Source organism: Pteropus alecto, unplaced genomic scaffold, assembly GCF_000325575.1.
Source record: "Pteropus alecto unplaced genomic scaffold, ASM32557v1 scaffold98, whole genome shotgun sequence".
Lineage (NCBI taxonomy): Eukaryota > Metazoa > Chordata > Mammalia > Chiroptera > Pteropodidae > Pteropus > Pteropus alecto.
The window spans coordinates 20409483-20428686 of record NW_006443570.1 but is presented as its reverse complement, the minus strand read 5'-3'; the positions used below and the strand labels follow the sequence as shown (position 1 = coordinate 20428686).

Below are 19204 nucleotides of genomic sequence, written 5' to 3'. Positions count from 1 at the left end.
AAAGAGCTTCCCAGACAAAAATAAGCTAAAGGAATTTATCACCACCAAGCCAGTATTACAGAAAATGTTGGAGGGACTTCTTTAAGAAGAAAAAACATGTACCAAAAACAGGAATAAAGAATGGTAACAACTACATTCCTATCAATAAGTACTTTAAATGGAAAAGAATTAAGTGCTCCAACCAAAAGATAGGGTGGCTAAATGGATAAGAAAACAAGACCCCTACATATTCTGCTTACAAGAGACTCACTTCAGATTAAGACACACAGAGACTAAAAGGAAGGAGATGGAAAAAGATATTGCTTTGATGGATCTAGAAGTTATTTAAGTCAGACAGAGAAAGATAAACACTATATGATTTCATTTATATGCAGAATCTAAGGAATAAAAAGAACAAACTAGTCAAAAACAGACTCACAAATATAGTTGACAATTTGGTGACAGTGGGCGGGGGGTTGGGGGGGCTGGGAAAATGGGGTGAAGAATTAAAGAAGTGCAAATTAGTAGCTGATGGACAGTCACGGGGATGGGGAGCACAGCATAGGGAATGCAGTTAGCATTAATATGTTGGCTAGGTGAAGGGTCAGGGGAGGGAGGGAGCAATTAGGGAGATTGTTTTATGAACTATATAGATGTCTAACCAATGTACTATATACTTGAAAACTAATTAGAATAAAATTTAAAAAGTGGGACAATGATACAAAAGGAAGTACATAGTAAACCTTATAAAAATTCCTTACAAAATTGAAAAAAAAAATAGAATCTAAATATAATCATGCATCTAAATCTATTTACCAGTTTACAGGAAATATGAAGGAGAGAAGAATACATTAAATGACATGAGGATGCGATCAGCCAAATCCAGAATGTGAGAATTCCTACAGAGCAAATGATCAAATCCACAATTTTAAAAAGGGGGGTGAGTGGGACCTGGTATGGACTAAAAGACAATTAAGCAAACATCTGGACCTTGTTAGGGCCCCAATCCAAATGAACCAACTTGAAGATCAAAACTTTTTTTTGAGATAAAAGGGGAAATTTAGACATGGACTGAGTATCAGAAAATATTAAGAATTTATAATTTTGTTAGATATCATAGTGGAATTATGGTTAACAAGTCTTTATCTATATTTAGAAGTGAAATAATGCTATGCTGGGATTTGCTTTAAAGTACCCCATACACTCCCCTCTAACTCCTGCACCTTTGATAAGTTGTGTGCATGTGGAACAGGGAAATAGATAAGAAAAAATTAGGAAAATATTGATAACTGTGAAAGCTAGGTGATGAGCACTTAGGGATTTCATTGTACTAATTCCGCCTACTTTTGCATATGTTTGAAAATTTCTATAATAAAGTTTTTTTAAAAAAGGAAATAAAGAGAATTTGTAAAGGAGCAGTAAATAATCAGGTTTCAAGATATTTGAGGACTTAAGCCAACTGTGATTGCTTTCTACAGAAATCTGGCTCAACAAATATATTTAGTTTCTAAGTTTTAAAAAGTGCCCTTAAAAAAAAAAAACAGATCAGCATGGGAAACACATGGAAATAAAAAACTGCAATAGAATATAAGATATAATAAAAGATTTATAAGGTATAGCAGAAATACAAAGGGATAGAGTGATCCACTCTATACTGAACAGAGAGTAGGACAAAGAAATCTTCTCAAGAGGTGGTAAAGACTAGACTTGTTTACCAGGAAAACAAGGGGACGGAAAGGTATTTTCATCAGAGGGAATATGTAAAGGCATGGAAAAGTGATAAAATAAGTGTTTGGGGGAATTACAAATAGGCTAGAATGGACTTCAGTAATAAAAGTTTGAAAATTATTCAAAGTTCTAAATACTAAAGTGTTACAAAGGTTTAGAGAGGGCATTTTATATGAAGGTTGAAGAACAGCTTAAATGTGAAGGCTTCTTCTGAGGGAAAGAAATCAAATTGTTAACTGTGATGATTTCTGAGTGGTGAAATTAAAGACATTTGAATGTTTATTTATTTCTTTATATTTACCAAGTTTAGAAAAGTGATTATTTTTGTAAAATAATTTTTCCACTCTTAATAGCTATACATAAAATACTCAATTCGTATAGAATTAGATTTACATCTCTCTATGGATTCAAAGAACTTCAACTTTTTCTTCTAAATATTTCATATGTAAAAATTTCAAATATCCATCCATCAAAAGCATTTATTTTAATTTGAGGGATCTAATAAATGATGGGAATGTACAGAGCATGTAATAATCTAAATGCCTTGCATATTTGAAGAAAATTCATGATAAAAATATTAAGCATATTAATGCTTCTCAATCTTTTATCCAGTAAATACCGCTTCAATTTCATTTGATTTAGTTTTGTCTTTTAAAAAACTCAGAAAAATTTTCAATGAAATAAAAATAAAAACTAAGATTTATGATAGCCTACATTAATTCTCATTTCTTTTAAAACAGGTTACTTTTATTGCAAATTAAAAAGATGTTTTCATTGGGTAGATGAGTTACTGTAAGACTTTTGAGAGACTCTCTCAAACTATTTTTTGAAATTAAATGTGGTATTTTTGTGTGAATATATTCAATTCCACGAAGAAAGGTCCTATAAGATATTCCAATGATCAATTCTTACTTCAAAACTCTCAACCATGATGTTGATACTAAATGAAATATTGAGAGAACATTAAATGAAATGATAACACAAAAAAAGTCCATTTATACTTTGGAAATACTGCCACTTTTTAATGTATAAAATTCACATGGAATTTAACATTTATAGTTATGCTGTCATGTTGCTGAAATTTTAATGTGAATGAAGTATGAGAAGAGTTATAAAAAGACCTCATGTGAGTCAAGAGAGGCTTACTTTGTTGGCGTCTCAACCTAAAAGAACAACTGGTTCATTTGGAGGCTTACAACAATCTTCAAACAAAATTATTTTTCATCTAGAAACAATGTTCACTCTGGTTCTACCTCCACTTATTTTCAAATAACTGTTTCTTATCTGTACAAGAAGCACAAAGTGCAGAAAATATATAGCTGTTAAAAATTTTCAAGGTTTTTGTAGAGAAGGTATATAGCCTTGGTAGGTGCCAACTGACTCTAAACTGCTTTATAGTCATGTACTTCATTTGAAATGTAAACATTAGCCCTAAAAATCAAGTAGCAACTCAAAGCACTATAGATTTATAAACCTATTGTTCTTTTATTATTAATACTAAATAATCTTTTGCATTTCCCATTATCAAAGTAACCACATTAAAAAGAGTAAAATAGGAAAACAAACCAATCTACCATATTAATATAGCCACTAGCATTACTTCAACTCAAAGATCTTTAAGGTGATCTCTTTTTTATTTTATTCATCATAATGTGTTACCATATTCAACATAGTCATAGTAAAACTGTCTTTGTAGCCATCATATAAAGGGCTGAATGATATTTTATTTAGTGGCTTGGCCATAATTACTTAATTATCTCTCTATTTTATTCATTTGTTTATTTCTGAATTTTTATGACTTTATCTGAGCCCAAACTGACAACATATGTTGGGAGCAAGATCTCAAATGCTCCTTATCTCTCTATTTTAGATAGTTAGATGTTTTAAGCCATTATAAAATATGCTGTAATTACCATATTTATGCATATTTCCCCCCATATTTTGGATTTCTTTTCCCTAGAATTCTAAGTCTTAAATACTTAATATTTCCAAAGCTCAGTACAGACTTCCAAATTACTTTCCAAAATTTAATAAGAATGCATGAGAGTGCCACATCACCTTCACCAATGAGTATCAGTTTTATACTTCACATTTTATTAGGCTTTGTAGAACATGCAGGCTTTGGTTCATATAGTGAAATGACTAGCACTGTCATTCATGTAGTGAAATGACTAGCACTGATTAGTCATTTCATATAGTGAAATGACTCCACAAGGTGGAGCTAAAAACACAAATATATTTTACAAGTACCAATATTTCTCTCACAATGCTATTCCTGAAATACTATAGGGAGTTTTTCTTTTAGTAATAATTTTGAAGCATTAGAGACAAAACTTTGGATTGAATTTTAAATATGAAAGTTGGAATCAGATTTATGAATCTGTACATGGGACAATTTTTCTCAAAATGTTTATGTTTCTCTTTCCATCTTGAATATAATTGAAATAATTTTTAGAATCAAATACCTCTCAAAGAAGGCAGTAATAAAGATAACTGTGCCAGAGAAACAATAACATACTATTTAGGTGGGCTTTTTAAAAGTATATTTTTTAATTTAATAAGACATTCTATCTTTATCATAAGAACTGTAGGAAATAGAGGAAATCTATGAGCCAATGGTCCAGAAACAATGACAACTTTTAGTAGGCAAGACCATTAGGTAAGTATTAATTTATAATGGATTAATGGACCTAAGACTGTATCAGCTATTAGGAAGTTAAATCTCAGGAATTCTAAAACATAGCTTTGAATCATGGATACAACTGATATTCTACTACATCCTAACAAATACCTTTCCTCTTTCTCTATCAAAATCTTCTGCCCATCACCCTTTACACACACACACACACCCCCTTAAGTATCTTAAAGGATAGAAATGAATTTGGTGATTAGTTCTATTCTCTAATGCATCTGACAAATAAAAAAAGAATTAAAAAAAAAAAAAATACATCTGAAAATAACATTTTCAGCCTGACTTTTCAACTGTGTGGAACTGGTTTTTTACCTTCTGTCATCTAGTAATCTTCCACCAATCTGTATAGTTCCAGGCCCAGGATGTATAACTAAAGTATACATTCCTGATCCTTTGTCCCTGCCTCTGACAGGCAATTACTAAGGTTCTTTTTCTTCACTATCCAAGTTTTTCTCCAATATCCTTAGGTAGAGCTAGGTACGCAAAAGTGAGGAACATGGAGCCAGAGTTACTATCTCACAATTCAACTGTCTTCACATAATCCACATCCTTCTTCTAGCAATTACCACTTAATTACATTCCCTTGATGTCTAGAACTCATTATAAGGTTCATTTCTGAATCAATAATTTTAAAGAAAAAGAAAACCACTACCAAAACTAGAATTAAGGAAATATAGTATTGTGAAAACAGTCTAATGCCACCTCTGTCAATATGAAAATATGTTTATAAAATGTTTCTGAAGAAAGCACATACAAGCACAATTACCTTCCTTCTATTACTTATACCTTTTGTTCTAAGAGTGCCCTACGGAGGGAGACCCTCTGTTCAAGCTCCCGAAGCTCTCGATCATGTTGTGCCTCGGCTTGCATCTTGATTTTGCTCTGATATGCATTCAACAGCTCCAGTTCCTGCTGTAGCTGCATCTTCAAAACCTGGCACTCTGCTTCCTGTGCTTCATCCAAACGCAGCTGAAACAGAAAGAAAACAGATATATCCTACTGTGAGCTATCTATTCATGACCTATGGAAAAGAGTGTGAGAGAAGACAGATTACTCTTGTAGGATACGTGATTGTTCTCTCTTGTATCTTAGAGTAAACATCTCTGAAAAAGGATGGCACAGTAACCCATGGTGACATAAAGATAACGTTATCATAAGCTATTTGGAGCATGCCTAAATAACCATATTTTTCTTAAGAAATATTTAGAATCTGATTAGGTGATATAAGACTCTGAATCTCTTTTCTTCAATGGAAATAAATGCAAAACAGGGACTAGCAAAACTACAGCCTATGGGCCAAACCTGGGCAGCTGAGTGCCTGCGCGCATGCGTGTGTTTTAAACAGCCCACTAGTTAAGAATGGTCTTTACACTTTGAAATTTTAAATGGCTATATAAGTACCTACAGAATATCATCAATTTTGCCTCCTGGCCCACAAAGCCTAAAATACCTACTATCTGGCCCTTAAGAAAAAGTTTACAATGCTCATATAGACAATATTTTATATTAGCACTCAAATGTGACCATTTGGATTTTCAATTAGTATTTTTTGCCCAATGCTTAACAATGCTGCTGTTCTAACCTTCATAAGCTGTTGGGATATGTACTAAACATCTGAGAGGTACCGGCAGAAAGCTTATTTAGAACTTCGTGCCTAAATGGATCAATGAGAATTCTACAAATATGATGTCTGCTTCCAAGCAATGCTGAGAACAGGAAGAATACGAAATACTACCACTATTTCCCAAGCTGTAGAAGAGCTATCACTTTCAACTAATATTTTAATTGCTGGGATTTTATTCAGATGGCAGAAAGAAAGGGACGCTGAATTGTTTTGTCTAAATAAAATTAACTCACAGCTTGTGTGGACAGCATTTCATTAATACTGTGGTCATACTGCTCAGCCAAGATGGCTAACTTCCGGGTCTGCTCCTCCTTGAGACGTTTCAGAACAGCTTTGTGCTCACTCTTTGGTGTAGTCTCCAGTAGGTGATTTCTTAATGCTTTGTACTGTCTGGTTTGGATTTTGCAAGTGTCCTGAAACTGCTTTTTTATTTGGAGTTCTTTAGACTAGGAAGAAAAAAATAGACGTATATAATTTTAACATATGGTATTTGGTATATCTTATGCTTACATGAAAACAAACACTACTTAAAGAAAGGGGAGAAAAAACAAAAAGGTCAGATCACAAGGTTGCAGGTACTGGGTCAAACCACTGAATTCTATATACTTTTTTATAACAAAACTCTTAAATCATGAGAATACCAAGCACCTCATTTATCACAGGGTTTCAAGCAATACTCATTATTTTGCTAGTAAGTTTAGTGACTTGAGTAAATATAAAATTTTGTTTTGATTACTGTATATATTGATAGAAAATTAAATCTCTTTTCATGCATTAAATGTAGTAGATATAAAAGCACTATATAAATGTAGTAGATATAAAAGTAGATATGGCCAGACAATATTGTATCAGACTCTGAGGCATTAAATAAGCATATTTACTTTGTTCCTTATCTGAGATACTTTGCTCCAATAACAATCTCAATCCAACTTCATAGTCTATGACAGACCCCATAAAAATTAGGTATTAGTAACTAATACTGTTGTTACAATTGGTCTTTATCTTAAGGGAATAAACTAGGTAGAAACATATTTAGTAATAGTTTACTCTTTAACTCTGCAACCAAAAACTTGAAAGTCAGTAGAGTTAACTAATCTTTCAAATGTCAAACAAAAGTTATGGGCAAGGGAGGGGACGACCCTTCTTGGGGTGATGATAAACATGAACTACATAAACATTTCTGTGATAAAATAATTTGAGTTCAGAGACATAAGAATTTTGGCTTTAGTTTTTGGTTAATCATAGGTTAGGCATCCCATGAACTCAGGTTTTAACAAAACTTAATAAGGTGAAATATGTTTCTATAAGGTGTACTGATCAAGCCTACTGGTGAGAATATATTCATTTACTACACTAAGGCAGAACCTACAGTTGAAATTATACCTTAATATAAATATCACCAGATATTAATTGGTTGATTCAGTGTGCAACGAATGCATATATGACCAAAGTAATACACTTGTCAAGGAAGTAGTTGTTTGCCTCCCCCACCCATTCTATATCATCAAATATAACCTTTCCATATTTTATACCAACTGAGGCACTAAGTCATGGTCATATACCTTTATTCTGTGAAGGGTCAATAAATGTCTAGCTAGAAAGAGAAACTTTTGGCTTAGCTATGCTTAATAGCATGGCTCTTAAATACTGCCCTCAGTTAAAAAAACTCTTCCAAGTTAGCCAGGAACGGAACAGTGAAATTTAGACATTGTCTTCTGCCTCTGTATAGTAGCCTCCACTCCTTTAAATTTTTTTATTTTTTAAATATTGTGCCAAGATAACTATAATCATTCCATATCATTAGCCTAATGAGAAAAAAAAGGACTCCTTGAAAATAATTTTTTTCCACTTAATGATTTTTTCCCAGTTTTACTGAAAAATTGATATATATCACTGTATAAGTTTAAGGTATAGAACACGATGGTTTGATTTACATATATTGTGAAATTATAATAGGCTCAGCTAACATCCATTTTTTCATATAGGAATTTTTTCCTCAACAAGAAGGATAATACTTATACCAAGAATAAACTATATCCCTCAGTGTTTGACTCAGTGAAAGCAAGATGAATGTAAGTTAGTTGTTTCTACTCATTTAACACTGACAAAGCACCAGTTGGATGGCCAATGAAGAAACAGCAGAGCAGGCAATAGGTGTTTACCCAACACATTTCATATAAACGGTACTCCAACCCCAACAAATCTTAGTCAACTTAAATGCTCAAACTGTAGCTCCCCTACCCACCTTTAAAATCTTGGAGAAAGTTGGAAGAGGTAACTACTTCTTAGATACATAAAAATAGGATAACTTGGTGTTAAAATCTAGTCTGTTTTATTCAAATTGAGTAAGTAGATAGATATACACAACTAAGAGGAACATGGTGATTTTCTTTTCTACTAAACTAACAAAACAATTTCTTTTATTGGAATTCTTGAGCTCATCTGTCATCAGAAGGAGGCATTCTATCCAAAATCTATGATTGTGAAACATTATTATTCTCCTCACTTTTTGTGTAGTATCTGCAAAAATCAGACTAGTGTGTACAAGTTTTCAAACTGAAAAGGCTCCAACAGGAAACTCTAAGTGTTAAAAATCAAACAACTATTTATCTCAGAGAAATGCAGTCATATCAGATTTACAGTATAACTACAGAAAACTAATAAGCTTTCAGTATGGTTTACTTCTAGATGCTGCTGACTTTAAAACCATAGTTAATTTCACAGACATGTTGTTTTAAAAATCTATTCTGTAGCCGAAGAGTACATACTTCTCTACTAAAAAGGCAAAATAAATCTGAAAAATCATTATGAATTGCAATTTTTCTAAGTAATGACTAACAAAAGTTATGTGGGTAGTCAACATAAGCTACATTATAAATGATATTAATTAGCTGTTTTGAAGACACAGCAGAGTGAAATTTTACTCAGGTTCACAACAAAGGGAAAAACAGCTGTTCTTCTTTATTTGTTCAGAACAGCTTGTTTGACTGGAATTGGGTAGGAATTGGAGATACCACTGGATGTGGTGTAGCTTCTACATTTTGACTTAGAATATCTCTGAATGAATTTCACTTCATTCCAGGACAGTTATTCATTTCAGACCAAGAATTGTTTTATTGTTTAATTATCAAATAGTTTTGAAAAGAAAGAAGGGCTTAAAAAAGAAAATACTATGGAATCTGGGCCTTACTAGATATAAATAAAAATTTTAAATGTGAAGACATGTACAGATTGAGGCAATAATATGGTTAGTAGCCTATAGAGTAGGTGGTTTTTGTTTATTAAGAGTCATGTGACTATACTCCTTCAAATATTTATTACAAGTCATAAAACTTGAAAATTTCTTGGAATTGTTAACTCTGGTTGACTTTGGTGAATGGGGCTGGACCAGGTGGCTGAAGAGACAAGGGGAGAGAGGGAGACCTTTAACTTTATAAGATGCTTTGGTATCGTTCAAATTTCATACCATGTGAATGAATTCCTCTATTCAAAGCAAATATAAAATTTAAAGTCCTGAGATGATTCCACTATTCCTCTTAAGATGAGTATTGATCGTGAAGGGAGAAGAATTAAAAAGGTATTTTTTCATTCACTGGCTTCTCTAATGATAAGAAATTTAAGCGTCTGTTTTGCATACAAATCATATTTAGAGCAAATAACATTCCAAAACTATATTACTTGGAACTGAGAGAAGCCAACAAGTTAGCATGGTGACATGTAATATCAGCACTGAACAGCTGGGTACATTTAAAATAAGAATTTTGATTCTTATTTATGGCACTTCTCATAGTTAAAATTTGGCCATTTTGGAGTACTCTGCTGAGAAATACATAAGCAAAAGTCTGTAGCTACAGCTACTCCACATTAAAACTAACCAAATATACTTAAAATGAAAGAAAATAGTCAATTTCTTTATGACAGACATCTATCTGTCTTAAGACTTTTACTGTTTATATGGATGCCTTTTATCTCTTTTTCCTGTCAAGAAGCTTAGACTAAAGATACCTTCAGGCTCTTGGGCTGTTGTCGAACCTCCATGACATGCTTTCGCCTTAGTTCTCGTTCTCTTCGCTTATTATATTCCAGCTGGTTAGTGAGCTCAGTTTGATGCTGCAATCTGATCAGCTCACAGCGCATCTTCTGAATTGTGTTGAGGTGGCGGAACTCCAGTTCCTGCATGGACTCATGCTGTCGCAGTAGCATGGCATGCTCTAAGTCCTTTTGGGTCTGCCTTTTATTTAATTCCTAATCCATAACACAAAAGACAAAGGTATACTTTACTGCTATATAATGCCAGGAAAAAAAATCCCAAGAAACAGATTAACTAAGAAATAGATGTAATCCTCTTATTCAATAATGGCTTCATAGTAAATATTAGAGTTTTATGACTTTCACTGTAGTAAATGGGCAATTAGGAGCACAGATTTCCATATTCTATTCATTTACTATTCATTAATACTATTTTATGCAGTAAGCTTAAAACATACCAAATCTATCTCAAGAGGCTTAATGTATTTCCTTCTTTTATTGTTTCCTAATTTTATATCTGATGAGGGCTCCTAAGACATCTTTTCAATTTCTTCAGTTTACTATTCAATCCTACTACATGTAATACACCTACTATAGTGTGGTGATTAAGAACATGGACTCTAGAGCTACTCTGCCTGTATTCTAATTCCTGCTTCTGCTACTTATGAGCATTAAGTCCTTGGGTCAGTCCTTGTGCTTCAGTTTCATAACTTCTCAAACAGAAATAATAATAGTTATTTTCTAGAGTTAATGCGAGGATAAAATGAGTTCGCAAATGGAAAGTTCTCGAAATGATACCTAGCACATGATACTCAATAAATATTATTTCTTTTTTCGGATTAAAAAGAACAAGTATACAATACACACAAATGTAGAAGTCAAACTTGCCCCTTTTGCCTCTGCAAACTCATTCTCCAGAGGCCAACAGTTGGTATAAATGCTTCTCAACCTTCTCTATCCTTATTATATCTATTATATAAAAACATACAGTTTTAAAAGCTGAATAATAATATATATTATAGGCATGTAATGTGCTTTCTTCACCTAATAATATAATGGACATATATCTAGATCAGATCAGTACATATAAATTTTTTTCTAAGTTTCATAGTAAGCTTCTGTTTTGCAATACCATAATTTTTCCATTTTTTGCTTTATAAATAAAATTCAATAAATATGCATGATGCATCATATAATCATGTTATTATCTCTTCAGAACACATTTCTAGAAATGGATTTAATGGGTAAAAGCATACGTGCATACTACATTTTAAAAGCTACTTTTCAATTATGCTCCAAAAGGGCAATATCAATTTATACTCTTACCAACATTGCCCATTTCCCCTTGCCACTACTAGGACTTGATGTCACCAATCTTTTAAATTGTTCTTATCTAACTGATGTAACTTTTAATAAGAATTTTTAAATTATTAGTGAATGTGAACAATTATGCTATATTTAAAGTTTATTTTAAGCCACTCTTAGAAATAAATTTACCTATGCTCATAGGTATCTCTGATGAGAACAACTATTTATTTCATTGGTATAAGAGTTTCTACATTTTCTCAATTAATAATTACATGATTATTAAATGTGTTAAATAATAACACACTTCATGACACCCATTTCAGATCAAAAGGCATTAAATTATCCAATTTATTTTCTCACATTTAAAAATTAATTTTCATTAATGATTTAATATTTATTATTTTTAAATAAATATAATATTTGTTGAATGCTTATTATGAGCCAGATACTAGGATACAAAGACCTGAATAAAATCTGTGACTTCATATAATTTCTATTTTAAGGGGGTGCAGGAGAGAGAGACTTCCTCCAAAAAAGTGTGTGTATATAAAAGAAAAAGTACAAAGAACATTTTAAAAAAGGAGAAGGATTCTGTCATCAGGGAAGACATTTCTGAGGAGGTGACATGTGAAGAGAGATATGAAAGAAGGGAGAAAATAAGTCATATCTATATCACGGGATGTAGGCAGAGGGAAGTTCAAGTACAAAGACTCTGAGGCTAGGATATGACAGACCTTTTTTCAGGAAATATTCTGATTTCACATCATTCAAACATACCTCCCTGACAAGGTCCTGCTCCAAGTTATGGCGCCCAAGTAACATTCTTCTCTTGAAGCGACGGCATTCCAGCTCTAGGTATTGTCTCTGACGTCGAAGAAGATTAGCCTCTTCTTCTGCTTGGAAATGCTGTATATTCTCCTTTTGCTTTGAAAGCCACTCCTGTTTTTCTTTTTTTGGAGTGCTCTGGTTTTCATTCAGCTCCTAGCAACATAAAAAAAAAACTTAGTTCAAAATACATAAAAATTAACTACATGAATCTACCATTTGGTATCTGGTAAATTTAAATAAAAGTACTTTATCTGTGTCCTCTCAAATGCTCAGGCAGGGCAATGACCTTAAGGAGGTAAGTAATACTTTCCCTTTCTTTGCATTACCTATGAAGTAGGACAGGAAAAGAAAAATGTACACTAGAAAGCATGTATACCTTTTAACTTGGTACAGTAACATTTATGATAGTTTCTAGCTTCAAAAGCACAAAATGATTGGTAAATGAAGTAAAATACATCTTTCTTTAAATGCTTCCTGAGACCGAAGGCAGTGCTTTCAGATAAAACTCGTATGTGAATTAAACTTAGAGCTAAAATAGTTATGTTTCAGTTCTTGGTTTGACAGTCTAAACATTAAGTTTTTGGCAAAATTATGGATGGACTAAATATAAAAGCATTAGAAATTAAATTGAATATTAACAAAACATAAGAGAATAGAAACCTTCCTTATGAATGGTATTTAATATTGAACATTAAGAACTACAGAACAAATCAAAACCAATGTTTTTCTACAGCATTTTAAATGTCATCTCATAAACTACCTAAATGAAATACATGTATATTGGGCAAAATGAGAGCACTGACGATACACTCAATGAGGTAAACCCTAGGATGCTAATTAATAGTATAATTTCAACCTAAAAAGCATCAACATTGCACAGAATATAAATCAGCACAGAATATAAATCACCTTTCCTAAGTATGATTTTTCAGAGACTACTAACGTTATGGTCCTTCCCCTGTATTCAAGAAAAAGACCAATTCTATAACTTTAGTTCATAAAATATTCAAACACATAAAAACAGAAAGCACATAAATCAGTAGCTCTCAATGTAAGACTGTATGTGTATGTACACAATGGGAAGAGAGACATACATAGAGAATCACCTGGGTATCTTTTTCAAAACTTTTGCCAGGGAACATCCCCACCAAGACTCTAGTATGATCCTTCCTCTATATAGAGAATCATTATACTAAATAAACACACATAAACTTGGCTTCTAAAAGAAAATAAATTTATTAGTAGGACTATACGCTATATGCTTAAAGGATTATCTAAACCAATGTACCTATAAAACAAAAATTTCATTTCAATGGGAAGTAGAACTATAGTACTGCGTTTTGTTGAATATTTGTTTAAAGTTTAAACAAATTTGTTTAAACCCGATTTACAATCTTTTAAAACTCAATGTTCAAATACAGAGTTTGCTTCTGTATTATAGTCGTGAGAACATATTTCAGGTTACACCCTTTAGAGTTGGAAAAATCTTGTCAATGATGCTCACTTGGCAGGGAATATATAGCAAGTCCTTGTGTGACCAATATGTCCATAATAAAAGTTATTTATGTGATTGTAAGGCAAATTCCTACACACACAAAAGCATTAACATCAAAGAGATTACTGTTATCAAGATCAATTAATTTACCACTGTGCTAATAATTAATTACATGGATTAAAATTTTCAATCAATCTGTAAGAGGGAATATATCATTTTTATGTCCTCAACACTACCCTGAATAATTACTCCCTTTCAGAAATTACCTTGGAACAATTGAGGCTTTCTTCAAAGTTAAACTATATCTGCTTTTAAAAGAAGTTAAAGAGAGCAGCTTATAAAGGGCAAATGAATATGAAATCATATGGCCATAAAGAAATAATCAACATGTTCTCCTGTTAAAGAGCAAATATGCCCCTTATCCTTATTCTATGTTAAAATCAGAATAAGAACAAATTGTTATAATCTTCTGAGCCAAAAGTAAGAAAGAAGGTATGGTTTACTTTTAGAGAAATATGTGACTTTTTATCACAGCTCAAATGTTTTTATTTATAATGAGCCAGTTACTTAATAAATGGATAGAAAAGCTATTATAAATAAAGTAATTTATATTTTCAGGAGATAATTATAGATCCTACTCAAGTGAAGATTCTCAGTTCGCTAATAAGTAATTGATTATAATTGATGTCTTCATTCAAACTGATATACATTTAGTGGCCACAACAACAGAAGAAAAATTTATTCTGCATAGGGAACATAGTCAATAATATTGTAATAATTATGTATGGTGCCAGGTGGGTACTAGACTTAGCAAAGAGATCACTTCATAAGTTACACAAATGTCTAACCACTATGTTATACAACTGAAACTAACATAATATTGAATATCAACTGTAATTGCAAAAATAATGAAAAGGAGTTCAAGATGGCAGAGTAGGTGGATGCTATGTTTGCCTCCTCCCATGACAGCATTAAAATTACAATTAAAATACAGAATGATCAACCTAAAGAACCATCTGAAGACTAGATGAACACAAGTCCTATAACTAAGGATATAAGGAATTCACACCGGGACTGGTAGGAGTGGCAGATATGCAAAATGGGATGGCCCCTCTCCCATGTGTGGCAGTTGAGAAAGGAGGGATATCTCGGCTGCAGAGGTACCCCCTGAAGAGTGAGGGGTCCCAGCCCCACACTGGGTTCCCCAGCTCGGAGCACCAGTGCTGGGAAGAGCAGCCCACAGAACATCTGTGAAAATCAGTTGGGATTCTGTCTCCTTGATAAGATAGAAGGCAGCTGGAAAACCCAGGCATCCTCTTAAAGGGCCTGGGCACAGACTCCCTCACTCCCAGGAACTCACCCTGAGCTTCTGCAGATGGATAGCAAGTGGGAAGGTGCCAAAGACATAACAGGGAAAGACTGAATGTGTGGCTTCTAGGCAAGGGCTAGATGAAAAGCCGCCACTGTTTCCATGTTGAGCCCCACACCACCATCCCCCGCCTCCCCCCTCGGCTAGATGTGAATTTCTCTTGGCCTGGTGAGCTCAGCTCACTCCACCCTGGTGACTCCCCAGGACTCTGCCCCACCCAACTTAGCAATGCCAGAGGCTTTTCTTTTGTGGCTGGCAGGTAGCTGTTGTTCGCCAGCATTGCAGTTTTTCTTGGACAACTCTCAGGGGTTCCCGCAGGCCCACAGTGGGTCAGAGGTGGCTGGCCTCAGTGGGCTTTCAGTCTTTTGCAAAGGGGCCCCAGGCTCAGCATAGGTGCCAAATCTGAATCTGCATTAACCCATTGAACACTACTCGCCCTACACTGGTGACTCCTCAAGATCCTGCTCCACACAACTCCTATATCACCTGAGGTTCCTTCAGCAGCTGAGCCTTATGGACAGGTGGCAGGCAGTAACGGGCCTAGGGGATCAATGGGCCTTTAGCTTAGCTGCCCCAAGCCCAGTACTGGTGACAGCTGGCCTTGATTCACAGAGTGGCTTCGTCCACAGAGTGGCACCTCCAAGTCAAGCACAGGCAGTGACCAACTGTGAATCTCTTTGTAGCTCCTACCAGGTAGCCCTGGACCAGGCAAAGGCAGTGGCTGACCTTGGTCTGTACAGGCGCTCCTTTTAAGAAGCCCCAGAACCAGCACACCTGGTGGCCAGCTTCAAACCATAAAAGATCACCACCTGATTAGCCCCACAAATGGTATACACCAGAGTCCTCTGAGACAAATCCCATTTCATGGGGTCAGCCCTCACAGAGTAGTTTGTATGCTGTGGGCATGGCCAATTCTCATAACCAGTCAGACCGAGGGTCAGTTCCATCCACTGATATGCCAACAGCAATCAAGGCTTACCTACAACAGGTCACACACAACCCACACAAGGGACACTTCTAGAACACCTGACTCAGGTGATTGGGAAGATTGTGCCTCTGGGCCCCAAAGGGCACCTAGTACGTAAGGTCTGCCAAGACTGGGAGACATAGCAGAAACAAATATAGAGTGGCAGCCAAAATGAGGAAACAAAGAAACATGTCACAAGTGAAAGAACAGGAGAAAACTCCAGAAAAAAAAGAAACAAAATGGAAGCAAGCAATTTACCAGATACAGAGTCCAAAACAATGGTTATAAGGATGCTTAAGGAACTTAGTGAGCACTTCAACAAAGAGATAGCAACTATAAAAAAAAAAAAGCATAGAAATCATAAAAATGAACCAGTCAGAAATGAAGAATACAATAACTGAAATGGAGAATACACAAGAAGGAATCAACATCAGATTGGATGAAGCAGAGGATCAAGTCAGCAGTTGGGAAGATAAGGGAGAAGAAAACATCCAATCAGAACAGCAGAAAAAAAAAAAAGAATAAAAAGAAATGAGGACCGTTTAAGGCTCTGGTCCCCACACTTTTTGGCACCAGGGACCAGTACTCCTGAGACTCTAATGCCTGATGATCTAAGGTGGAGCTGAGGTGGTGATGCTAGTGCTGGGGAGCGGCTGCAAATACAGATGAAGCTTTGCTCACCTGCTGCTCACCTCCTGCTGTGCGGCCTGGTTACTAACAGGCTATACCTGTACTGGTGCACGGCCTGGGGTTGGGGACCCTTGGTTAAAGGGACCTCTGGGACAACATCAAGTTAACAGCATTTGCATCATAGCGGTACCAGAAGGAGAAGAGAGAGAACAAGGTTTTGAGAACCTATTTGAAGAAATAATGACTGAAAACTTCCCTAACCTGGCGAAAGAACCAGACATACAAGTTCAGGAAGTAGAGAGAATCCCAAACAAGATGAACCAAGAGGTCCACATGAAGACACATCATAGTTAAAATGCAAAAGGTCAAAAACAAAGAATCTTAAAAGCAGCAAGAGAAAGGCAGTTAGTTACCTACAAAGGAGCCCCTGTAAGACTGTCAGCTGATTTCTCAACAGAAACTTTGTAGACCAGAAAGGATAGCGCAAAATATTCAAAGTGATGAAAAGCAAGGAACTTTTTTACAACCAAGACTACTCTACCCAGCAAGGCTGTCATTTAAAATTAAAGGCAATATAAAGAGCTTCCCAGACAAGAAAATGCTAAAGGAATTCATCACCACCAAACTAGTATTACAAGAAATGTTAAAGGGACTTCTTAAGAAGAAGGGGGGGGAAATAAACAAAAAAGGAAACATAAATATGAATAATAAAATGGCAATAACTATGTACCTATCAATAATCACTTTAAGTGTAAATGGATTAAATGCTCCGATCAAAAGACATAGGGTAGCTGAATGGATAAGAAAACAAGACCCATACATATGCCGTCTACAAAAGACATACTTCAGACATACTTTCAACGTGTGAGTCAAAAAACACACACAGAAAGTAAAGGGATGGAAAAAGGTATTTCATGAAAACGGAAACGAAAAGAAGGGTTATGATAAGACACAAAGAGGGACATTACATAATGATAAAAGGATCAATCTAACAAGAGGAAATAAATCTTGTGAACATTTATGTACCAAAAATAGGAGCACATAAATAAAGCAAATATTAACTAATATAAAGGGAGAGACTGATGGCAATACATTCATAGTAGGGAACTTTAACACTCCACTGATATTAAGGGATAAATCTTCCAGATATAAAGTCAACGAGAAAACAGTGGTCTTAAATGACACATTAGATCAGATGGATTTAACTGATATTTTTAGAGCACTTCACACCAAAGCAGCAGAATATGCATTCTTTTCAATACAGACCACATGTTAGGCCAGAAAACAAGTCTCAATAAATTTAAGACTGAAATCATATCAAGCATCTTCTCTGATCACAATGGTATGAAACTAGAAACCAATAACAAGAAAAAAATGGATAAAACACACAAACACATGGAGGCTAAATAACACACTACTGAACAATGAATGGGTTAACAATGATATCAAGAAAGAAATAAATCTACAGCCATGCTACCCTGAACACGCCCAATTCCGTCTGTTCTTGGAAGCTAAGCAAGGTTGGGCCTGGTTAGTACTTGGATGGGAGACCACCTAGGAAGACCAGGTGCTGCAGGTATTAAAAAAAAAAAAAAGAAAAGAAAAAGAAATAAAAAAAATATCTTGAGACAAATGAAAATAAAAACATGACTAAAATTTATGAAACACAGTGAAAGCAATCCAAAGGAAATTCACAGCAATACAGACCTACCTCAAGAAACAAGAAAAATCTCAAATAAACACAATCTAACCTTATACTTAAAGAAACCAGAAAAAGAAAAACAAAAACAAACAAAGCCTAAAGTTAGTAGATGGAAGGAAATAAAGATCAGAGCAGAAATAAACAAAATAGTCTTATAAAACAATACAAAAGATCGATGAAACCAATAGCTGGTTCTCTGAAAAGACAAACAAAATTGATAAACCTTTAACCAGACTCATCAAGAAAAAAAAGAGGATCCAAATAAACAAAATTAGAAATGAAAGAGGTAAGTGACAACTGATACCACAGAAATACAAAGGATTATAAGGAAATATTATAATTATCTATCAAGAAATTCAACAATCTGGAAGAAATGGATAATTCCCACAAACATGCAATCTTCCAAGACTGAATCAAGAACAAATAGAAAATCTGAACGGACTGATCACTACTAACAAAATAGAATCAGCAATCAAAAACTTCTCACAAACAAAAGTCAGGCTAGATAGCTTCACAGGTGAATTTTACCAAACATTGAAAGAAGAATTAACATCTATCCTTCTAAAACTATTGCCCAAAATTCAAGAGGAAGAAAGGGTTCCAAGCTCATTTCACGAGGCCACCATTATCCTGATTGCAAAGCCAAAGACACTACAAAAAAAGAGAATTATAGGCCAACATCCCTGATGAACATAAGATCCTCAGCAAAATACTAAAATCCTCAACAAAATACTAACAAAACAAATTCAGCAATACATTAAAAAGATCATACACCATAATCAAATGATTTATTCCAGGGATGAAAGGCTTGTTCAATATCCACAAATCAATTAATGTGATATAGTAAACAAAA

General features: G+C 34.4%; 1 protein-coding gene and 1 pseudogene across 2 annotated transcripts in view; one reads left to right on the top strand and one right to left on the bottom strand.

Moving 5' to 3' along the window:
• Nucleotides 1-19204, bottom strand: part of TAOK1 (TAO kinase 1) — a 142696-nt gene that overhangs the window by 9922 nt on the left and 113570 nt on the right. For both annotated transcript variants that reach the window (XM_006925028.3, XM_025041560.1), the window contains 4 exons: nt 12138-12341; nt 10029-10268; nt 6257-6469; nt 5186-5368 (listed from right to left, as the gene is read on the bottom strand). In XM_006925028.3, coding sequence (XP_006925090.1) covers nt 5186-5368; nt 6257-6469; nt 10029-10268; nt 12138-12341 — 840 coding nt within the window. The remainder of the gene's footprint in view (nt 1-5185; nt 5369-6256; nt 6470-10028; nt 10269-12137; nt 12342-19204) is intronic.
• LOC112473209 lies at nt 18110-18228 on the top strand (annotated as a pseudogene).